We start from the raw sequence: 23,514 nt of genomic DNA on the forward strand, positions 1-23,514 counted from the left end.
ACACCGCAGTACTAATGGCATCCTCGTCTACGTACAGGTTGCTTTCGTCACCGCGCTGCATGGTGCAACTAATTTGTTTGACTTCCAATAAGCGCTACGTTCCCCGCATTAGCCAGGATAGTAGTGTTTCCAAGGCCTGTGGGCGTTGAAATTAATGCTAACAATTGATGTGCCTATAATTGTGGGGGCTCTACGGAGTAGTCCGGACGGGGAATGCCGACCAGAAGACCCCTACGGCAGACTATCTCCTGAGTGCGTGAAGCCCTCCAAGGCGTACCCTGTCCCAGTGTTATGCCTTTAACAGCTCGCGCCCTTTATAGGAGATCTCGCGGAACGTGACTGTTAAGGTCTTGCCATACGTCTACCTAAACCTTGTGTGAAAGATAGGCGAGAGTGAGGCATCGCTTTTAACGAGAACTCTGATTGGCCTGACACCCTTGTCGTGACCGCATTGGAGGGCTTCACACACCCAGGAGATAGGGGTCACTGGTGCAAAACCCCGAAAACCACCGCAAGAGAGAGACGAAACGGGTCAGCGAGATGGGCAACCCACCCCGCCGTACTCCGTACATTGCTCCGTGTACCTCAGCGCAGATTCTGGGATTTTTTTTTCGCGTGACGGAAAATGTAATCAAAGCAGCGGGACTATAGCGGACCAGCAAAGCAGATTTCTATCACGTCCTACAGACATCGGCCGCCACCATGGTGGTCAAACTGGGCAACACCAACGCTCAATTGTGCGCTTCCATCTCTTCCTCGTTTTCCTCGGCCCCTTCGTCCGGCTTATTGATCTGCTGAGCATCGAGTTAGTAGTGGAAATGTATCTGACGACTTGATCCCGCTCACAATCCAGAGCCGAGCGGCCTCAGCGATGGTCTCCAGCGCCATGGTCTTTCGCTCCTCGGGGCTCTTCTCAGCTTTCTCGCCGAACGAAGCCAAAGCGGGAGCTGATCCTGGAGCGGCAGGAAGAGCCGCACCACTACCACAAGCTCGTAATTGTTGTGCTGCGCGCTGTGCAGCAGTCCGCCAGGCATCGTCTGGATCGGAATTCGCACGCTTGAGCTGCCGATTCAGCTCCCAAAAGGCGCGCACAGCAGCAAGAGCACCAACCGGGACCTAGAGATGCAGCTTTGTCAGCGGCTCGATACCTGAGCAAGCAGATATGTCTTACCAGCCTGCAGGTGTGACCGTTCTTTGCGCAGTCCCAGCACGCGGCACCAGTATCTATTTCGTGCATGTCAGCGTAGCAGATGTATGATCCTGGGGCAACCTAACATACTGTCTTGGGAGGCACATTCATGGCCGGGGGCCTTGGTGGCGCGTGTGACGCAGGGCCGGCATGGGAAGTCACGCACCAAGCCGATTGGAGGGGCCTTTTTCGTCTACTTCTTCTTCTGCTCCGACGAGCGTGTTAGCAGCTGTCTCTCCGCCACATGAGGACTTATTGGATCGTACGGTAACCTTGGCCGTGGATTTGCCCGTGTTGGGTCGGACCAATCCTCTGCCCTTCTTGACTATGTTAACTCCTGCTGGGCGAGACCCCCTCCGTCAGGTCACCGGCACCAGTTTCACTTACAATGACGGGATCGGCTGTGGGCATGACAACGCTGTTGACCATTGGCTTTTCCAACGGACACGACGATACAGAAGGGAAGGTAGGAGCCAGGGTTGTGAGGGATATGGATTGTGTAAATATGTGCAGGTAAGCAGCGTCGATCCTGTTCCCGGTTTGGCCACGTTCCACCAATGAACCCCTGACACTAAACCGCAGCGGGCCAGTTGCAACACCGCTGCGGGGCATGTATAATTTATTAGGATTTTATGTTTATAACTGCTAGCCACAGAATTACCTCGTCAACCACCAATGTGCTTTCCGCTCTGCCTCAGGACAATAATAACACCAATGTCCCAACATGCCTGTTCTAACTTCTAAAAATTAACACCATAATAACGTCCTTCATTCCATTTTATAAAATCCCTAATTGAATTCAAACCAAGCTATATGCACCGCGCAGGATTCTCAAAAACTTCTTCCACGACGCTATACATTGGTGTGTCTACCCAGCAGAAGGGACTGACGATGGTTTCAAAAATCACCGACAGGAATGATCCATCAAAAAGAAATAAAGCCATAACATGTTCAAAGAGCCTCAATGTTCCGCAATATAACAAGGTACTTCAATCACCGAAAAAAAAAAAAAAAAAAAAGTGAAACATATCCTGCAAAATCATGCGCCGTGTTCCGTGCGCTTGAACCTCCTCCATTCAGGTATCCAAGGATTCTCGCTTGGTGCTAGAGGAGGGATATAGTACGTGATGGGATGCCTAACACTCTCGCCTTCTCGGTCCAGCCTTTCAGTAGCATATGCAGAAGGAAAACCAATCCTAGATTTTCCACCACCGGCAAAGAAAATCATCTTCTCGCGGTCATGCCTCTCATATAAGGTGTCAAAGTGTAGCTTTGTCAAATTTGCCGTCTTGCTGGTACAGTGATCGAGAATTGACCGAAATGTTCCTGTACGTAGAATCATACTCTCCAGGGACAGCTCGCGGACTCTTGTCCGCTTAACAAAGTCAAGTAAGTCCATCTCCCTAGCAGAGATCCCGCAAAGTCTGCAATGCTGTAGGATGGGCAACCTGTCCAGTTCGACTACGCGCTGTAGAATTTTTTCGCAACAGAAGCGACCGATCAAATCCGAATAACCCGTCGGGATCCGGAGATAATCTATTTCCAGGTTCTCAAGTCGGCTACACAGCCGGAGGAGCCTTGAAAGACCAACAAAGTTGTTTTCATCTTCAGCTTCTGCTTGTACCTCGGCTGCATCCCGCCTCGGGGGTTGCCCCTCGTCATGCTCATCCTCGTGTGTGTCTTTGTGAAACCTGAAAACTCGAGTGGAGATGCTTATTGATAGTGACCTTAAAGTTGCAAAGGACTCGACAAACCCGGAATCATTCCAGTCGATGACGTTGAGTTGCTCACAGGCCAGGCTGCAGCGCTGCATATCCGGTTCATTGAAGACGTTGAGACCCTCGATTCGCAAGTTACTTGCAGCCAATGCGCGTAAAGCCGTGTCAAATGTGTAGATTGTGCAGAGCCACATACTCTTCCGCAAGGGGATCAAAGGTCTTGCATCGGCAGGTGAAACTGTTTCCTTGTCATTACGGGCGATGGCTACCCTCAGCGTGAGCGACGGAAGACTTCCATTCTTGCTGTATTTTGCAAGCCCGTTAAACGCTTGGCTAAGTAGATTTATTTCCTGTCTCCTCCTTGTTTCCTCCTTTTGCCCATCGCTTGGCGTTCTCGGTTTCCTTCGTTTTTCAGATTCGTTGGCAATACCTGTGAGGTATAGTTCCTGGACTAGAGATCGAAGACCCCCGGCCTGAATACCCTGAGCGAATATCCGTAGAGCATCGGCTGTGACGTCGACGTGTTTGGAACGAAAGAAGGTCTTGAAATGATACTGAGAGGATTTCAGGGCAAGAGATTTGCAGCTTAGGCGGAGATTGCAAATATCGCCCAGGCCTAGCAAATTGACAAAGCATTCGATAACGAATTCTGGGCAGCTTTCCAGATCTAATGGCATGTTGCAAATGCACATCAAGCTAGGGTGAGTGAGATGATGGTGGTCGGGTCCTCTTGGTCCTTGAGCTGAGCGTGTGGACCATGTTAAAAAGAAGCAAGGTCTGCACGTGATGTCAGCGGTTGCACGCCATGTCTCGACTTCGGCGCCTCTGCAAATTCACGCCGCACGCCAAGCCGGCAAAACGGCACGGCCTTGACGCTTCGCGGATACAGTTCAAGAGCAGGTTCGGCGAATCGGTGAAGAGTGGCTGGAAGGAAAGCGTTGCGACACCGGCACAGGGGCGTCGCGATTAACCAGAACCTTATCCCACCGAAACAAGTGGTAGGCCCTTAACTCTATTCCCAGGTAGCCATAACGGTCTTGTAGCAAGGATTTAACGAGTAACTTCTTGTAGAAACTTTGAGTCGAACCAACTCTGTTCGACTTACAGGGTAGAACAGAGTCAAACCGCCTTTGTTCGGCCTGCGGATTTCTAAAGTTCCCATTGGCCCGAGTTGTGGGTCCATGTACTGCCACCTCTGACCGCCTTTAGTGTTATCACGACCGCAACACCATAAGTAATAATAATAAATATAAATATAAGGCTACAGGGACAATTGATGTGCTGAGAAACCGCCACGCGATCCGACGCGTCGTGTGCAAATCGCCGATGTGCTCAACTTCCAAGGTGCCGCCGTTCAGCCTTACCGTGTGCAAGGTGAATGACGAGTTCCATCAATTCGAATCAGACGCCAGACTGAAGGACAGGCGAGAAAAGCTTGTTGCCAATGATGCCCCTTAGCGGGTGGTCATTGGCTACTGCGGCGTCCGAAGTGCCAAACTGGGAGGTTGAAGGTGGAGTCCAAGTTGCGGCACCGCGGTCTCACACTGAGAGTCGGACATTGGAACAAGTTGGAACCGGTTGGATCCAAACCCAATCAACCGGACCTCTGAAGTGGCTGGTTGCCAAGCTCGGGAGCAAGATCTCAATTGAGTTGGACCAACAGTTGGAGGATCCAACGGCTCCAGCGATTGGAAATAGTTGGTTGATTACGCACTCTGGATATGCGACATACGGAATGGAGGTTTATGACAGCCGATGGGATAAGTTGGGGCGTGGCCCAATTGGTAGCAATTACCCTTCCTGGGGACGCCGACAAGGGTACTTAGAATGGTAAGATGGTCAATTAAGCTGAGTACAGCCTCCGGCTTTATGTTGATAATACATGTTCCAGCATAACCAACATTATCGCTCAATAACAACCCCTCAAGATACCTTATCGTCTGCATATCTTGTTCTGCTAAACCAACTCAAGGATTGGATCGCTGAACCGAGACGCTGCAGTAGCACCACCGTCGATGACAAAGTCTGCGCCGTTAATAAAGGCTGCATCTGGGCCTGACAAGAAAGCCACAAGACTTGCAATCTCATCCGCGCAGCCGGCTCTGGGGATTGGGGTCTCCGGAATCATCTCCTTTATCCGATCTCCCAACTCTGATTCTAGCTCCTTTCGTATCATTGTTGTCATAATCACGCCCGGACTGATTGTGTTGAGTCTCACTCCTTTCTTTTGTCCTTGTCGAACTGCAGCCTGCATGCGAACGATGATTCCCCACTTGGCAATGCCGTATGCCAGCTCAGGTGAGCCCTCCAGATCAGCAGCATCGTGACCTAGTAGTTGTTCTCTTGGGGATGTCGCAAGATGCTTCTCTAGCTCGGGACTAACCGCCTTCTGGACCAAATGGCCAGCTATGCTCGCAATGGAGGTCAACGAGGAACCAGGAGGCATAACCTCAAGGAAGGCATCAATGACATTCGCCGTTCCGAGCAAATTCACCTCGAAGATCCTTCGAGCGGTACCCATTCCAGGGGAAATACCAGCGGTGTTGATTACTGTGTTTAGCCTAGCCGCCCCAGAAGCGACCTTGGAGAGGTTTTCGACAGATTCGTGGCTTGACACGTCAACGATTTGAGTTTCAACTTCGTGCCCATCATCTTGGAGCGAGGATGCAGCGGAATCGAGAACTTTCTGCGAGGAATCGGCAAGAATCACGAGCTGCCCTGCCCCAAGACGTCGGGCAATGGCGAGGCCCATGCCGCCAGCTCCGATCACAAGTAGTCCTCTTCGAGATGAAGCCATTGCAGGTTGATTTGTAAACCTATAGTAGCGAGTCGCCTGAGGTTCATTTTTTTCACGCCACTAGAAAGTGATGTTCAATTACAATAAATACAATTCATGTCCCTCTACTCACATGGGAATACGCCACTTGATAGATCAGATCATGAGTAGTAGTGACTCGACAGCCTGACTCCTTCGACTCGTTAAAGTTATGATGATGTTATTAAATCAGATCATAGCTTGCAACACACCAGCTCCAACTCCCTCAGCAAGGTTAAACCGTGCAGAAACAGAGTTTCCGGATCAGATCATGGCTGCGACAAGGCCCATTGAAGTATACGATGCGGGGTTGTAAGGTTACCATGGACCTCGCTACATCGTGCAATAGCTGGTAAGGATGTATCACGCAGGGTGGTTAACATCGGAATCTAGAACTTTAACGGCCCCGAGAAAATTGATTGGTCCTCGCGAACGAGTCAGAACCGCAGCCATACACGAACTCGTAATCTTTCGGGAGCCAAACACCAAGGCAACATGATATGATGTCCACCGTGGACCTAGGTTGCTACATTGATGAAGCCTTGATGCTTCCCCGCGCCTTATTTCACTAGTGATTTGGGGGTTATTCTCTGGCCTTGGCTCTCGCGTTTCCTTGATATCGTTCGGTTCCGTCCGAAGCTCGAGGACAACGGCCAAGCTCTCATTGCACCATGCACCAGCCTTCAATCGTCCTATCTGAACACCTTGATGAGCTTCCTCTCCTGATGTCTGGCGGCCGCCTCGTCTATTGCAAAGCCCTCGGCAATAACAATCACAATCTCATCCCGTACTCCGACTCCAACGGAAGCGCCACATGTTCACATGATGCGAAACCAGCAGAGTACATGGTCAACACCATCGGCGCTGACGATTAAGACTATAACAGCCAAGATTGGGCCGCTTGTAAGCGCAATCTTCAGAACGTAGAACCCAGGCTTGCGGAATCGAGGAAATTATCAAATGACAACGCGATGTCGGACCATTTTATGGCGCCAAGGATGATTGCAAGTACGCATACCACTCTCCATGCAAAAATCGGGGCTTGTGGTGCTTTGTCATCGTCTCCTCGCGCTCTCTCGACTCCAGCACTCCAGTCGCTGGTGAGAGCCGACACACAGGACCCCTCAAGTAAGTTTGGGGCACGCGTCACTCTGGCACCGAACATCATATCATACAGTTCGCAGCGCTTCTATTCGCCTGCAAAGCCCTGAGCGGAGGTGTGCTTCAGGATTGTCAGGCATCTTTTGCAAGGCTATCATCTCCACGTTCTACTTCTACAGGTATAAAGCGATTGTTTCCATCCCCCAGTCCTAGAGCTTTTGACAGAGAACCCGAACAACCACCTTCATGTCATGTTCTCTTGCAGATCAACTGTTTCCAGCAGACGAGCACCCTTGCAGGTCAATTATTTATCAACAAGCGCTTCTTTCTAAGGCCCACCGCCAACCTCTCACGCACAATGGCTCTTTTCCCTCGCCATTTCTACAACTCTGGCTCCTCCTTTACTCCCCTGTTCCAGCTTCTTGACGACTACGACAGCTATAACCGGCAGGGCCAGAGCGGTCGAGATACCTCATTGCGCCGTTGGCAGCCTAAGTTTGATATCTGCGAGACCAGTCAAGCCTACGAGCTCCATGGCGAGCTCCCTGGCATGGACAAAAAGGAGGTTCACATTGAGTTCACTGAGCCTCAGACAATGGTCATCCATGGAAAATCGGAACGGACCTATACTTCTGGCAACCCTCCTGCGGGGTTTATCGAAGGCAACATTATGCACGGTGCCATTGTAGGCGATGACGGGGAGCCCGATACATCGCAGCCCGCTCAACGCACAGAGGAGACCGATAAGAAGGGTGACGAGACGAAGTACTGGCTCGCTGAGCGCAGCGTCGGGGAGTTTTCTCGCACCTTTAGCTTTCCCTCCAAGGTTGATCAGGATAGCGTCAGCGCGAAGTTCCAAGACGGTATCCTCAGCATTGTCGTTCCCAAGGTTAAGAAGCACGAATCGCGCCGAATTCATGTTTCTTAAAAAAGCAAGCCAGCATCAACACTTGATATGACATCAAACCAGGAGCTGGTTGCACTGTGCTTCGCCTGCTTTTATCATCTGCAATGTACTTCGTGAAATTCAGAGCACGACTCGGTCACTACTTGTCTATTTTAAATTATACATTCCCTGTAACTAGTCTGAGATATTGATACTGACGGTAAGATTGAAAACTATTTTAGTATCAATGAGAACAATGTAACACTCGGTCGGAATTACGAATCTATGAAATCTGTTGGATATAAAAAGAGAGTGTGCATGCACAAGCCACTCCACCTCGTGAGAGAAAACCGGGATCCTCCGTTGTATTTGCTTGATGTTCCGTTTACAGGCTGTGGAGCTCTGTGCTGACTTGTAGAGATGGCTCAGTGATACCGGTGCGTGACTGGCTGGTCCTGCAAACCTCTCCAGAGACAAGAACGGGCAATTACATTGTTATTGTTACATCGAAAGAGTTGCCTCGTGAATCCAACACATTAGCAGGTTGTTTTGTCACTTTTCGAGTATTGCGAGACGGCACTCATAAGCTTCCAAACCCAAGCGCTTAACCTCCTCTAGATATCTTCTAGAAAGGGTTGTCATTGGAGCTTGAAAATTGACGAGAAAATTTCCATGCGCACTCGACCGAACATTATCTTATTTGCTTTAAGTAGCATCATATATCGTTGGTAAGTAATTCAGCTATCGCATGTGATTTGGTTGTAAGTCGAGAAATGATTGACTGAAAAAGTCCAGGTTCCGTCTTCCTCGCTGTAACTCTCAAACGTGGTTCCTTCAACGCTGTCGGCTGTATCCTTGCAGAGCTGTGCGCTCGAAAGCCGCTGTTTCCTGGTGACTCTGAGATTGATGAGATTTTTAAAATCTTCCGGTTAGTTATAGCCTTCGCCTATGCTGTGGGTGAGAAGTCTGACCTTGATGCTCTAGCACACTGGGCACTCCTACGGAAGACGTCTTGCCTGGCGTTACCTCGCACCGGGATTTTAAGTCCTCGTTTCCTAAGTGGCAACGTAACTACGACCAGGCTCTCTGCAATAACCTCAACAAAGCAGGCCTCGAACTTCTCGATATGACGCTGATCTACGATCCGGCTAGACGTATTTCGGCTAAACAGGCCTGCAACCACCGTTACTTTGAGGGCTTCCTTGCATAGTCAGGCCACTTGAAAAACTACTACAAGTAGGGGAACTGTCACATATTACCACTAGGTTCCTGTGACTGGATATGAAACGCGGACCATACTTTTGTGTTGCGAATCTGGTTCCACATACTTCGCGCCTGGCTCTCTTCTACTTAACTCTCACCTGACCATGTATGAGTTGAGCATCATATCCCCAGCAGTTAAACCACAGTCCATCAACCAGAGGCTATTTTAAGTTAGTCTATCATAATCTTGATTGCTAGTATATCGAATCCTCCTAATTTACGCGCAGTCTCCCCGTTTCCATTGCAAATTCAATCTCCGAGATGCCAATTTTCCGCTATCACAAGGCGGCATCCGCCGTCTGTTGCCGTCTTTTTCCTGGGAAGAATTAGATGCTTCCCATCTTGCTCTGTCCGATTCTTCGCATGCCTTTGCGCTGTGTATCCCATTTTTTGCATCGTAAAAGAAATTGCTCGATCGTTTCGGCCGTTTGTCCACCACAAACACACACGTCCGGCTTCACTGCGCCTATTTTAGACAGGTAGCTGTTGCTGCTTTGCCATCCCTGCGCGAAGCTGCGAGAGGACCTCTGCTTCACACTTCTTCATTCCGTCAACGCGTCCTGGATTTGCTGCACCGGCCCACGGCTCTAACCTTTCTTGGATAGGGTCGTATTCGTCAGCTCCAGTAGGGTTGTGCTCACAATCTGTTCTAGAAGGAGAATATCGACGCCTAGTAACGCCGCTTTTGATGAAAGGAGCTTAGGCACGCCTCGGGTGCAGCTTAGCTGGTCCTCACCTTTAGGTCTGGCGGCCCATCCGAATTTGGTCTAGTTGTCGGAATGTTAACATCAAAGCGTCTGCTTGTGGTTGTTGGCAATGAGTAAAGGTTCAAATTGTGTGTGTCAGTGAGGGAGCATAGCTCAGTACATAGCATCCCAGTCACTAGTGGAGACCCAGGAACAGTAGTAGTTACAGCTCGAGATCACGGAGAAACACTTTGAGCAGGCAATTGTGGCCATTTTGCAGGTTAACTAGGAATGTCACTTTCCGTTAACAGTGAAACATCTACTGGACTGCCACTGATCTCGACGGTCGAGAAGCAACCGAGGCAAACACCAGGGGCAAGCGACGTGTGAGCCATTTCATCGGCCATAGAACAAAGCTAGCGGGGCCCATATCCTTGAGACGAAAAATAATTCTACCAGAGTAGAATTCGGCGATCTGTAGTGCGTAGATAGCAAACAACCAATATGACATGCCCACGTAGTTAGCTTCCTTAAATCAACTCTGCCGCACTTCAAGTTTGCCACAGAAACATCGAGCCCCATTCAATGATCAATTATAGCCATGCAGGATCTTGTGTCCTCAGGAGTCAACTTGCAGCCGCCTAGGTCTGCGTTTGATTTCCTTCTTCCTCAGCCGCATCCTCCCAGTTATTTCCTATTCGTTCAACTGCAGTTTCAATATCTTCAGCTCCATCGAGCATATCCAACCAGGATGTCCGCACCGTGTTGTGCTCCAGCAGCGACACAATGACTTTAGCCGCGGACGCCCGGCTAACATTGCCTCTCGACGTTCTGGTTTTTCCAAGCTCAATCGGTCCTGCGGGCTCGTCCGACAGTATGCCCAGGCGAAGACTTATTCCTGAGAAATCGGCTCGGTTGGACGCTTCCTGAAGAATTACCTCATCTGCTGCTAGTTTGGCTTGGCAGTAGCTCAAGAGACCGCCACTCTGCATCTCTTGCGCATATTCCCAGGCATCCCTATCCCACCAGCTGGGAGGCTTTCGACGACAGGCAAGATACGAGATAAGAATTAATTTTTTGATGGTAGGCGTTTGGACTGCCGCCTTGATGAAGTTAATGGCAGCATCTCGGTCGATGGCAAAAGTCTGGGGCGAATATCAGTAGTGATCTTCCCTTGCGTTGGCAAATCCCTTACTCGATCAGGGCCTCCCTCTCCACCTGCCCCTGCACTCCAAACAACAGCGTCCGGTGTAACTTCATCAAGGACCGATCTGGCCTGGGAAATATTCTTAATGTGTTCCAAATTGCGGACCAGCACGTTCAATTTTCCCTGTCCAGCAGCGGCTAGGCTTTCGATCTGAGAGACTTGGTCCTGACTCCGAATGACGCTAGTAACAGTCCATGACTTCTTCAGCAGTTGCTGCGTAAGGATCTGTGCGATCCTTCCGTGGCCGCCGAGGATCAGCACGTGTCGATTCATCGCAGCAGCTGGGGAAGTTCTCGTGGGGCGTCCTTGCGCGAATGACTAAGAGAGTGATGGATTGCTGATACGGGCAAGATTGCTGGTGAGGCAAATCTGAGAAGGATCTGGGTGGCTTAAGTAGATCGCGCACCTCCGCATCGAATCTCCGCGCTGGCTGAGAAGACTCCACCGATGATAGTCAGTCGTGGAAACGAACCATGGGAGAGAGGAGGGCTGCAAATGATATTCATAATACCGTCATCGGCTGACAACCACGTGAGGCCAAGTCAGCCCTTTCCTCCACCACACGAGAGCGTTCGCTGAGTTTCAGCTTCGATGTAAATAGTATGTTAATTTCGTCATTGCGCCGTTACGGAGCAGTACATGCAGGAAACATACTCCATACTTTGTAAATTTACCAGCACCCCGTTGCACCGTAAGATCGTCAAATCCCCCACTAGATGTTATCGAGGCCGCACTCGGAGATAGCCACTGACCCTTCAAAGCTCTACAGTGTAGGTGTGTCATCTGATCCTGTTCTACACTCATAGAGGAGTTAATAGTTGTTTAACGTCATGGGATTAATGAATCGAAAAACTTTGCGGAAAATAGAAAAAATCTAAGAGGTCATGGGTTTCTTTTGATCATACCGGTAGTCCAATGTATTGCAAGAATCTAGTCTTACATCTCACTCGGAGGGGCCAAAGTACTAAAATCACATGCCACATAAACTTCATACTGTCTCGCCGAAGGCACAGGCGCACACCAATATCACGCCACAAACATCCAAGGAACCCAGTTATTCATGGTGACGTAGGGTGGCATCATGGTAACCTGTCTGGGTGCCACGATAACTCGGGCTTAGGTGCGGAATTGTTCGGGTTATTCACGGCTGGTAAGCCGCACAGCAAAAAGTCAGTGGGGCGACCAATTTATCATATCGAAACCAAATTCAGGACAGATCACTTTGCACTTCGAATTTGTTCGAACAGTGAACATATAGTCCGGCAACCATAGGTCTGAGTGGACCAGCGACGACATTTGCAGTTTCCAACCTGGAAGGATGGATCTAGTTGCCCCTGCACGAACGTACAAGCAGTGGAAGGCCGAAACGAATGATATGGGGAACATGGCATCCGGTTTCGATACCTGGTGGGAACATGAGTCCAACATTACATCAACTCTATTTTCTGGCTACTTCTCAGTGCAATTTGTTTGGAGCCATTGCTAGACGAGGATGTAATCCGGCATTTACAATGCGGCCACATCTTTCACTCAAGTTGCTTCAGACAATGGTTCTTCAAACGCCATTATACCTGTCCTGTATGTAGATCATGAACCAAAGTCAACCAGTTAATCTCCAAAAGGGCTGCCCAAGCCATACAAGCTTCAGCAATAGCAGTTAGAACACTCTCACACACTTAGTGATAGCATGGATTTAGGAGCTCTTGTGACTTTTCCAGGCGTTCGTCCGCTGTTAGGGCGGGTGTTTCGCTCGAAGAGACGAGTCTCGATCATAGCAATCGAATTATGACTGTACTCCAGTATAAAAATGGCTCGTCCTAGTAGCCAAAGTAGTGAAACCCACGAGTGGGGGGACGCCGCTATGCTCGGGGGCTTGTTCCCGACCTGACCGGATGGAGTAGTACCTGAAGCTCTTCCAGTGATCGTTTGGCCTGTATGAACAGCAAAAGGCAATTATGGAGACTGCGATATCGTTATGCGTGCCACGGAAAATACACGAGGATAGTATATTTAAATAATAGGTGGAAAGCAGGAGAGCTTAAGCAACGGTGATAAGCAGCGAACTCGAGCGCTATTTGCAGCTAAAACTACAAGAAACTGAGGATCTAATTGAGTAGTAGATAGTTCACTAGTGGTTATTCCCGGTGCCTAGCCGTCGAATGCACGCTGAATCATTAGCGCCCGTACGGATCCTGCGCACTAGTTTCAGTAGTTTCCCGCATGTTTCATGCAGTCAGCGAAAAGGATCAGTACATTGCATTCGTCGTAACTCAACGGTACACACGGTATGTTGCCTCCTCAGCCGGAGGGAGATTCTGGAGCAACAAGACGGGATGCCGCCAGCTATGTCCAGAAATGGGTCGCAGCTGAAATCTGTATCACGCATTTAGAGAGCGGGGTTTCATTCCTCTCTTGTGGCCCAACCCTATGGTTTGGCTTGATGTAGATGCTTGCTCTTTGGCTTTGTTCACCTTCCCATCCATGCTCTCAGAGCTCTAGCTTCTAACTCAGGTGTAAGTGTAGGAGATCATGGATAAAGTATAACTCGTGCCGTAAGCCTTGTTGATGATGAGTAGGTATGAGCAGATGACATGTGCTCTGTTGGGTTTATCGGGGCGAGTCTGTTTCTGTTTCGAGCATATCAGTCACGACTAGATTCAGGATGGTTCATGATGACAAGTATGATGCTCTTGGAAAAAGCATTCAGGGGACTCATAATGAAGGGGGTTCTTAAAGCTGTTCCCATGGCGATCGGTTTACCAATGATTGAAGTGGAAAAATCTGTGTCATATGGACAGTTTTCATTAAATTCAAGATCACATCAGTTGAGATTTCGCAGTCATGACTTCATTGGAATATCCAGGGCGCCAGGAGTGTACTTAAGCATTAATGCACTGCTAATTCTTGACCCGTTGATTGATGTCCCAAACGAGGAGAGGTCATATCCTACTCGCCATTGTCTCCAAGTTTCAGCTTCTCCATCAAAACCAGGTCCGGCTCTTCGGGAAGCTCTTCGGGAAGCTCTTCGGGAACTGGCTCAGAAAATGAATTCCAACCGTAGTAAAAGTCCTCAACCTTCTTGTCAAGATGGACTTGGAACATCATGCAATTCTCACGATACAAAGGGTAGATGTTGCACGGCTTCTGGTCAACCTGCAAGAGTCAGACAGAACCTGTGTCAATTTGTCATCTGGTATCTTACCAGAAGTGAATGCGTCAGGTCGTATGTGAGCACGGGTGCCAGCCATGTAAACTTATTCTTAGCAGGCCAACTCGGCTCCAAGGTGGAGTTTTGCATATAATCTTCGTACCTTGCGTCTGTTTTGAGTATTACCTTCTCTTTAGTATAGGTTGCAAGACGCTTCACGAAGGCTTCGTATCTATGACAGCCGGTCAGTTAGACGTTCACAACCATAGATCTCCCGAAAGACTCTACCTCATCATGACGGTATTGGTTTCCCTGGAGCCAAGTATCAGGTTATGCACCGTTTGTGAAGAGTCGGCGCCCATATTCGTGGCATCTGTGTGGGCGCCGTCGACTCCATACGGCCCCGCTTGCCTCCACAGGCCTCCAAATGAGTAAGCCGATCGATGCAACCACTGAAAAGGAACAGCAAGTCAATATTTGCAGCGTGGGTCAATGTCTCGGAAAGATGTTCGTTACGCACCTCAGTCTCGCCCATTCTGCCCTCAAAAGGACGAAGGACACTTTCTGCGACCTAAAAGTAGTCAGTAACAGGAGCTTGAAGGAGGAATCGGTGAGTTAAGCGGCCAAGTCTCACCTCTTTGGCTGGGGTGCCTTTGTTAGACATGCACTTGTTCTGATTGCGTTGTTCACGATGCCTGATGATGCGGTGGTACTCTATGTAGGTCTCGGTCCCTGTGAACTTCTTTCCTGTCGCTTTATCCATGAGACTATCCATCTTCAAGGCTTCACTGTCTGATTCATGAAGTCCATATTGGGGTAGACGGAGTGGTGGATTGGCGTCGTCCAGTACTTTTTCGGCTTGGCCGGTGATTAAGACTCTGTAAAGTCCGGCGGGGTGGTTTTGAAGTTTTCGGGGTAGGAAGTCTCCCATAAAATGCATCTTTTCTTCGCTGTGGAAGATGATGTTCTTTTCCGTCAGGGCAGGTTTGAATTGGATAGTGGGCTTCTCAATGACTGGTTTCACCATGTTGTTCAGCAAGTATGTGCGAATACTAGCATCGTCGGATGGTTGGCCTTGAAGTTCTTTCTTGGCTTTTTCTTTGACGCATTCTGCGAATGAGATGAAAAAGCCCCCTTCGATAGCCTTGCGTGACTCCTCCTTGGCGGCGGCGATGGAGAAATCCCAATATTGTCCATAGAACTCTCTCTCACTGAAAGCACTCAGTTGGGACTTGCGAAGTAGTGCTGCCAATCGTTTTAATGTTAGCGAATGGAGGCACGATCAGAGTAGAGTTGGATAGAAAGGCTTGCCTGCAAGTTTTGTGAAGTAGTACAACTGGACCCTTTTCAAACCATCTTCCATCTTTTCTCTGTCATATTCTTTTGACCCAATCTTGTTGTTCAAATCGGGTTGATATGCCGTGAGCTTGTCAAACAGGCTCTTGCGATAACCATCGTCGGACTTTCCATGGATATCCCAAGTGCGATAGGGAAACATGCCTTTTCCCTTCTGCCAAGATTCATAATCAGCTTGAAAGAAGGCTTCGTTGCCCGCTCTCATGCGATCATACAAGTCTTTGACATGCATGAAGAATCCCTCATCCGAAATATAGACGTACCGTTGTCCATCGTCTTCTGCACTCTTGCTGGAGAGCCAACCTCGGTAGAGATACACTTTGTAGGGTAAGAAACCCTCATATTTCTGTATATGATGATCAATCCCTGCACGATTGTTGGTAACTAACGCGACATACCTCGGGCGCTCTCTTGGTCTGCATTTCAACGATGCGTGATGTTCTGTATTTGTTCTTGAATCCCAACCTCGCATGAGGTGGACTGGGTTCGACTTCGACCGGATTTTCAGTGACAACGAGAAAAACTGCCCGCATGATATTGCTTAGCGATGCCCCTTTACTTGGCAAATGAGGACACGGGATAGGATCAAATGGCCAGATTGCTTACCATCGTATCCCCCATTCTTGATATATAGGTCAGATTTTGGCTCGGTATCAACGTCATCTTCCCACTTCTCGAGCTGTTTTGACTTCCGTTCATGGGGATTCAACGGCGTGCCTAGAATGGGTCAACTGCCAAGGAAGGACACGTGGATATCTGTGTTCGGTGACTAACAGCCATTTTCGCCCTGGGGCCCAATAGAGGATGTTGCCTTCTTCTCATCGTTGTTGCTGTTGTGAATAGTTCGTTTATCCATGTTGGTGGGAATGTTTTGGTCTTCGAGCTGGCTGGGTCGAGGTCAACAACCTCTGTGTGGATGAATGACGAAGAGTCTTAGTAGCCGATATTAAGAAAAAGTTCAAGTCCTGCTCGCTAGATAACCTCAGGAATACGAAAGAAATACCCGCACATGTGTCCCGCAATTACCGAGGCAAATACAGCACGAATGTGATAAATCGGATGGAAGGGTAGCTGGCGTAGGAGGCTAGTGATGTACACGGGTCAATCGTGGAGGATAGGTTGGTCATGTTACCAATATCTGCGCATTGTGTGAAACAACAAGTTGCGTTTGGCGAAACTACGGAACAGTGACCTAAGACCACCAAGTGCCGAGGGCAATGCCTGATTGATTGCTGTTGTCAACAAGCATAAGAAAAGCTGTTCACTCAACCACGGGAGCTGTAGATTTACTCTCTCTCTAAGCATGCCTTGGACGATAGGTCTCCACGATATAGCAGTGGTGCCTGTCGGACCCGGGTTAGCACCTACACTCAACTGTTGGATACAGAGCAACTCGTGTGGCTGAAGCTAATCACCAAATTAGGACTTCGCAGTTTCCACTGCAGCAATAGATCCAATATGGAGCAGATCCCTTATCCGATGATTGGTCGTTGACTGCCTCAAGACTGCGGCGGCCAAGAAGGGTGACGTGTACTTCGGCTGGGAAATATTAGTTCAAGGTACCAATATTTGTACCAAAAAGAATCCTGGACGCGCTGAGAAGCTGAGGGGGGGAGGGCTTTTCAGCTTCAAACTACAAATTCAGCTTGCCACACCCACGGGCGGGACCCTGTGCAGGGACAGTCTAACGCAGCATGAATAAGTCAATGTGTTGATCGAAAAGAAATAACTAAGAACAGGGTTCGTGCACCTATCGCCCCTACACTTCAGCTCTCTCTCTCAACTTACAGTCTATCGCCTCTCTAACTTTCAAAAGACATGCCCTTCATGGTGCTAGCCGGCCCAACGTACCAGAGATGGCGCCGATCTCTGTCGACCGATCCTAGAAGAAGAGTCCTTGTCTTTCTGCAACTCCCCACGCCCAGCTGCTCATACACGCGCCACTGCACCGCTTCTTTCGCCAAGTCCACGTCTATCCTCCTCAGATCCGTAGACGTCCCCTGAGGTCCGTTCCACCAGACCGAGAACCTGTTGGCACCTGTAGGTAATACGGCGATACCACTTGTTCCCAACGCCGAGCCATGTTCAGTTAGAGCTTTCCGTTGCCTGTCCCATCCACTCACAGCGGAATTGTTTCTCGTCAGGACAAACATCTCAACGCTTCCTTGATAAGAGATCCAGAAGAGGGCAATTTGTTGTGGAGAGAGCCGTATCGAGGTGAAACCGCCGTCAAGCCGAGCAGTTCCCACTGGAGTTAGCTTGTAGAGACTATACTCAGTGACAGCGCCGGGGTCACTTGAAAAGGCCCCTCCTATACTTCCACCCTCGCCGATATAGAATATGTCGACTGTTGTTCCATCCAGACTTTGTGCAGTAAGCCCACTAATGGAGCTTCCAAAGCCTACTGTGCCCGAAGGAGCAGCGTTGAAAACATCTCCCCATCCATTAGATGAGTTCCATCGCGCGTTACCGATGGCCCCGGTAGGAGTCACCCACCAAACGTCCATGCGAGAACCCGACCTAGACATGCAAGTCATTGACCCGCCGGCTTTCGTAGAGGCTTGATCGCGCTTGTTGAAGGGATAGGAGTCAGTGCCAGGTGACCTCCATCCCTGCCCATCCTGCAGCCAAAACTTGCCATCAATTGCACCTTTTTCCGTGATCCACCAGATCTCCTGATGGAAGTTGCTACGCGTGGTGCCAGTCAAGCAGCATCCAGAGTTTGGCACGGTCGAAGGGCCCATGAACCGGGAGCCTATCCAGTTGTTGTTCTGCTGCAAGGCCGTCTGGATTGACCCGTCGGGACTCGTCCACCATAGCTGGATGCTGTTGCTTCCGGTGCGCGAGATGCTCGCCATGGTGCAGAGAGATCCGACAGGGAACCCGTTGATAAGTGCATAAGGGGTCCAGCCGTCGGAACCTGGGATGGTAAAGTCGATGATTGCGAGACCTCCTGCTAGACTCGGAACCAGAGATTTGCACTCAATGCTCACTTTTTGTCCTGGTGTGAATAAGTTTTCGGTCTGTTCCATGGTGAAGATTGTAACGGAATCTGGTCGTCGAACAGTGCGGGTCATGGAAAAGATCCTATCTGGAGTTTTCAGAACCATCTCGACCCTTTGCGCGATGGGCTCGGTGAGGTCGTCCCAGGACCATGACACTTGAACAGATCCTGCAGAGGTGAAAGTGGCCGAAGGCTTACACGCAGGTAGCGATTGTGGGATGATTGGGAACTTCCAGGGTTCACTGAAGTCCCCCTGCTGCCCAGCAACTGGGTCAAGGGAGGCCACGGTAATGGAGGTCGTTGTATGAGCCGTAGCAATGTCTAAGGGCGCCCTAAAAGAAACGAAGTTGTTGCCCAAGGAGGAGGCCCCATGTACTCCTCTGATGGGATCTGGCAGAGGGCCAGTGGCTTGATGGACTTGAAGAACAAACTGCAGGTTGGGGGGAGGCTGGCTGACAAACTTCAATGTGAGATTGACCTCTTGCCTTTCAATGTCGTAGTAGGATTCAGCGTCGATCCAGGGAGTTGGTAGCAAGGCCTGAGGAATTTCGTAGGTAAGGAATGCAAACAGTCCCAGGGAATTCGTTGATGGAGGCTTCGCGCGGGCAACGATTGTGAACTTCGCCCCTCTAATGAGGGATAGGCCCGTGAGCGATGCTTGTCTCTGGCCATCCAGGGCCGATATGGATCTGGAGGTTGCAGTAGTATCCAACTTGCCATCATTTTGAACCACCAGCAGATCAAAATCATCGGCACCGGAACCAGGTTGATCCCATGATACTACAACTGCTCCCTTGATGTACGTAGCTTGCAGGTTACTGGGTGCTGCAACAGGTGTCAAAGTTGGCGAGTCTGTGTAAGACGAGTCGTGAGAGGTGCTTGGATCAGAAGAGACGGCCTTGACCCTAGCTAGACAAGCCGTGGTGGCTGACTTGGCGGGAATGAAGTTGTAGATGCCGATATCTAGGGAGATCGTACCCGCAGAAGCAACAACTGAGTCTATCTCATATAGGACAGCGGTGGATGAACTGTCGGTACCAACCACCTGCACATGATACTTTCCAACGGCTGCACCAGGAACCGAGACGATGCAGCTGTAAGGTTTCACAGCAGACACCTGGAATTCCACCTGTGGGACAGGATGAAGCCAGGGGACATGAACAGCGGGTTGTGCTCGTGTCCAGTTTTCCGAGTAATAAGGCTTTCCCCGAACAGTTGCCCTGGCCCTGATGTAAGAATACACTGTCGATCCAAAGGCAAACAGAGGATCAGAGTAATTGAGGGAAAAGGTGTCCGAGGTCAAGTGGTGCATCGAGGGATCATCCACGTTGTCGACCAAGCCCATCCTGACTTCCCACACAACATTCTCAAAGTTCCCGTAGTCAAATCCGGGCCAGTTGGGCTTGTTGACTTCCCAATTGAGCTCGATGGTTGACTCGTACGTCTCGTTTGGCAGATATTTGGACACCGGAGGATTCGGAGTCACAGACAAGTTGAGCACCTTGCCCACGAAGTCTTTGGCATCTTGGACAGATGAATCTGTCCTCTGACCATGATCCGTAGCTTTCCTTTTCAGCTCTTCCAACTTCTTCTTGTCATCAGACCATGGAATCAGGGCAGAGAGTAATCCAAGGGCTCCGCTGAGAAAAAGGCCAAAATCAAGACCGAACTCGACAGCAGTGGCCAACCCGCCCAGAGCAGTCGCGAGGCTCGTAGCTGATATGGTTGTCTTTGCCGACTCGATGGCCCTGTTACCGGAGTTGTCCGGCTTATCCATCTCATTTGCATTCTCATCGGCGATCTCTTCTCCACGCTGCCTCACATTCTCAGTATTAGCCTTGCGACAGAGAAGTCCTTCGATAATGTCCTTGGCCCACTCCTTGGCCTTCATCACGGCGATTAGAGTCAGGAACTGCGTGACGTTGTCCGGGTCTAGCAGCGCAGCCCCGATATCCTTGATACTAGCCAATATAGAATTGACAAGTAGCTGGTGGAGCTCACTCAGCTTGTAAGGAGGTGAGACAGTGAGAGGAAGGTTCGGAAGCTTCAGACCAGGAATGTGGATATCAGGTGCACCCGGGATGACGATGGTGATGTCGTAGGTCCATTTCAAGTTGAATTTGAGCGAACCATCCTTGACTGAAGCATCTCCCAGCGTAAAGTTGAACTTGGTTTGGATAGTCTTGTCAAATACGAGCCCGACGAGCTTCTTGCAGGCACGGGTGTCAGACTCGGAGGCTTCGCTGATCGCCTTGGCAATATCAACCTTGTCGAGCATATCTTCAATCATCTGCCAATCGCCCAAGGAGAATTTACCGTCCTTGTAGAGGATGGTAACATGGGGATTGGTGACGCCGAGAAAGGTGCCCGTGTATTGGACAATACACTTCAGAGATGCCTCGCCTTGCTGGTACTGGAACGTAGCATCGAGCTGAGGCAGATCAAAGAGTTGGACGCCAACCTCAGCCCTGTATACGGTCTTGGACATGTTAGCAACGTCGTCCTCAGTCATGACATTTTGATGAGAGTATGGGAGACTTACCGAACTGCCAGTGGTGTCAATCGTTACACTTGGCCCTGCGGCCGGGGCTGGAGGTGTTGGCGGTGGTGTTGGCGGTGTTGGTGCCCGGCCTGTGAGTCGGAGGAATCCCAAGTCGATGGGATCGGTTTTCTGGCCAGTTATGACAATCCCCTTGCGATTTCCAAGATCAGCAGTGATAGAGAACAAAGTCCCGAATACCTGAATGTCTGCCGCAATGTGATATCCCTTCCTGAATACCTGCTTCCCCAGGTGGTATTCCTGGATGGAATAGTAGATGGACGCTGACTGGAAAGAAATAGTTCCGTATCCCGATGGCCATGAGCCACTGCTGGTGTCGCCGGGCTGGATGATGTTAGAGAATACATCGTCCACAGATATCCCCTGCTGCCCGGTAGCCAACGTCAGGTTCGCTGTCACGGCTTTGCCCTGGCTGAAATAGATGCTACCAGTGAGGTCTGCGCGCAAGATTCCGACCCCCAGGTACACCCTTCCAGAAAGGGAGTAGTCTGACACAGTCCCCTTCTCCGATTTGTGTATGCTGCCTGTCAAGACCAGCTCTTTGAGTTGCACATTGAACATGTCTACGAATGGGTTGACCAGCGTGTCATCAGTGGAAGGCTTTCTCTGGAGCTTAAAGGACGTCAGGCTCTCAGAAACGTCAAGTTCCATTTGCAGCGTCACAGAGCTCGCTGTGGACAAAGTCAGCTGCATGGACCCAAGTGCCACCAGCCTTTTGCCGTCAGGATGGTATTCGGCAGTTCCGTTGAACAGTAGGGCACCTCCAAAGAGATACATGTTCTGCATAGAGACCATAAACTTGGATTGCCTAGGCTCGTCTTTGTTCAACATGGCGTAAAACGCCAGCGTGGGGTCTGGCATCGTGGGCTCAAGGCCGGTGGTAATGGCCTGGTTGACGACACCCCCTCGCTTGAGATCGAGCGTAGCGAACAAAGCACCGCCTCTCGGTACCGGTTCTTTCTGCGGGAGCACGAGCAGCGTAGATGAGACATCCGTCACGTCCACCTTGGCGTACTGCGCGGCGGCCACAAAGGCAGACAGCTCAGTGTGGAGTTCTTCGACGGTGCCCGTCCACGACACAATCTGGCCTCCAGCTAGAGAAAACTGAAAAGCAGAGAGCACCGGTACGTTCAAGTCGCTCCTGATCTGGCCCAGGTTCTGAGTCGTCACTGATACAAAGTAGCGGCGATCAGATGTCGTCCCTGAACTCTTCCACTGACCCATTATCATACCGTAGGCACTAATCGGGGGAGCAAGTTGACCGAACAGGAAGAGCTTCGAGTTTGTAAAGTCAACACAGAGGTATCCAGAGCTTCCAAAGTTCATGTTTGATGTGCCTGTGGGACTGATTGTCTTGAGAGTCGATCCGTCGCCGCTCAGTGGTGCCGTCAAGCCGTCAAGGTCGATGGCTGAGGACTGGGAGGTGATGGAAGCGGTCAACATAGTCGCCTTCCCTGTTCCAATAGTGACTGATGCTCGGGCGGATGTGAAGGTGTTGAACTGCAGCTCTCCGATGAGGAACGCGGTGTATTGGTCAGGAAGACCGAGTACATCAGATCCTTTGATTCTTCGCAACATTCCGCCAATCTTGGCCATAGACACCGTGTACCCCGAAGCGTCGAGACTGAGGGGAAGCTGCCCGGTTCCCCATACTTCTATGGACTTGTCTGGTATCAACTTCACTCCAAACACAAAGAGTGGAATCTCTCTTGGTGCGTTGAGAAGGCTTGGGATGGTGTAGTCTGTAACGTCGGGTAGAAAGGTCGCCGCAAGCTTGTCAAATGCCACTGGTGTTTGTTGGTCGTTGAGTGACAGACGTCCCTCAAACACCGAGTTTCCTTGATTATCCTTCTTGAAGTACGCCCAGATGTCGACAGTCTCAATCGCAAGATGGCCATACACCTGGCCGGAGAAGGCCTTGTTCTCGTAGTGTAGACAAAGGCTGATGCTCTTAAGTGTGACAGCTGGGTCCTTCAAGATTTCAATGCTGCTCATGGACTCGATATGGGCATCAAGGGAGTCGAGTGACAATGACTTTTTGCCTGTTTGAGCGTCTGTTTGCAGTGACACCTTCCCCTGAATAGCTTTGATGGCTAGTCCAGTAAATTCCGGGCACTGGTCCGGCTTGTCGTACGAAGGATCTGACAGTGTGAACAGGTCTACCAGCCCAGAAAGGTACAGGTTCGTTCCTGGCGGAGCATCAAGGACGAATGACACTTGAGTCGGTTTCTCGCCGTCTGAGGATGTGCACTCGATGGTCAACCGAGCACCAACCTTGCCCTTTTGGATAGATCCCTGTAGTACAAACTTCTCGGGCACGGCCGGCTTGTCTCCCTTTGCAGGCGTAGCAGCGGTATATTCCACCGAAAGAGACTTCATGGTCAATCCCTGGAACTCGGCAGATGCTGCGTCTGAGATATCGATCTTGAAATGCTGCACCTGAATGCCACTGGCAGTCGATAGCTTCAGACTGGCCTCCTTGATAGCCATGTCCTGAACAAGTGGCTTCAAGGCGTATTGGAAGGATGGCCCAAGAAGTTTGCCGACCATGTCCGAGATTTTTACCATCTTGGTTGGATCC

At 50.1% G+C, this 23,514-nt stretch overlaps 5 protein-coding genes and 2 pseudogenes across 7 annotated transcripts, besides 2 other annotated features; 2 read left to right on the top strand and 5 right to left on the bottom strand.

The window, feature by feature from the left end:
* Positions 1-731: 731 nt before the first annotated feature.
* On the bottom strand, positions 732-1,618 carry NCS57_00531300 (uncharacterized protein; the record flags this gene model as incomplete). The annotated part of the gene is made up of 6 exons (XM_053055242.1): positions 732-794; positions 847-1,116; positions 1,172-1,224; positions 1,280-1,382; positions 1,456-1,509; positions 1,577-1,618. The coding sequence occupies 6 exons, from the start codon at positions 1,616-1,618 to the stop codon at positions 732-734; spliced, it is 585 nt and encodes a 194-aa protein (XP_052914197.1).
* Positions 1,619-2,228: 610 nt separating this feature from the next.
* NCS57_00531400 (uncharacterized protein) lies at positions 2,229-3,584 on the bottom strand (the record flags this gene model as incomplete). Its single annotated transcript, XM_053055243.1, has 1 exon — positions 2,229-3,584. One exon carries the CDS (start codon positions 3,582-3,584, stop codon positions 2,229-2,231), a length of 1,356 nt encoding a protein of 451 aa, XP_052914198.1.
* A 1,280-nt stretch (positions 3,585-4,864) lies between these two features.
* On the bottom strand, positions 4,865-5,734 carry NCS57_00531500 (uncharacterized protein; the record flags this gene model as incomplete). The annotated part of the gene is made up of 1 exon (XM_053055244.1): positions 4,865-5,734. The coding sequence occupies exon 1, from the start codon at positions 5,702-5,704 to the stop codon at positions 4,865-4,867; it is 840 nt and encodes a 279-aa protein (XP_052914199.1). The 5' UTR covers positions 5,705-5,734.
* A 1,321-nt stretch (positions 5,735-7,055) lies between these two features.
* NCS57_00531600 (uncharacterized protein) lies at positions 7,056-7,751 on the top strand (the record flags this gene model as incomplete). The annotated part of the gene is made up of 1 exon (XM_053055245.1): positions 7,056-7,751. The coding sequence occupies exon 1, from the start codon at positions 7,182-7,184 to the stop codon at positions 7,749-7,751; it is 570 nt and encodes a 189-aa protein (XP_052914200.1). The 5' UTR covers positions 7,056-7,181.
* Positions 7,752-8,381: 630 nt separating this feature from the next.
* Positions 8,382-8,919, top strand: NCS57_00531700 (CMGC/CDK/CDC2 protein kinase; the record flags this gene model as incomplete). The annotated part of the gene is made up of 3 exons (XM_053055246.1): positions 8,382-8,437; positions 8,500-8,637; positions 8,694-8,919. 3 exons carry the CDS (start codon positions 8,382-8,384, stop codon positions 8,917-8,919), a joined length of 420 nt encoding a protein of 139 aa, XP_052914201.1.
* A 1,380-nt stretch (positions 8,920-10,299) lies between these two features.
* On the bottom strand, positions 10,300-11,144 carry NCS57_00531800 (annotated as a pseudogene). Its single transcript has 2 exons — positions 10,854-11,144; positions 10,300-10,803 (listed from the first exon to the last, which is right to left on the bottom strand).
* Positions 10,300-11,144: a sequence feature.
* Positions 11,145-17,171: 6,027 nt separating this feature from the next.
* On the bottom strand, positions 17,172-21,956 carry NCS57_00531900 (annotated as a pseudogene). Its single transcript has 2 exons — positions 20,916-21,956; positions 17,172-20,852 (listed from the first exon to the last, which is right to left on the bottom strand).
* Positions 17,172-21,956: a sequence feature.
* Positions 21,957-23,514: the final 1,558 nt, after the last annotated feature.

This window comes from Fusarium keratoplasticum, chromosome 4, assembly GCF_025433545.1.
Source record: "Fusarium keratoplasticum isolate Fu6.1 chromosome 4, whole genome shotgun sequence".
Taxonomy (NCBI): Eukaryota; Fungi; Ascomycota; class Sordariomycetes; order Hypocreales; family Nectriaceae; genus Fusarium; species Fusarium keratoplasticum.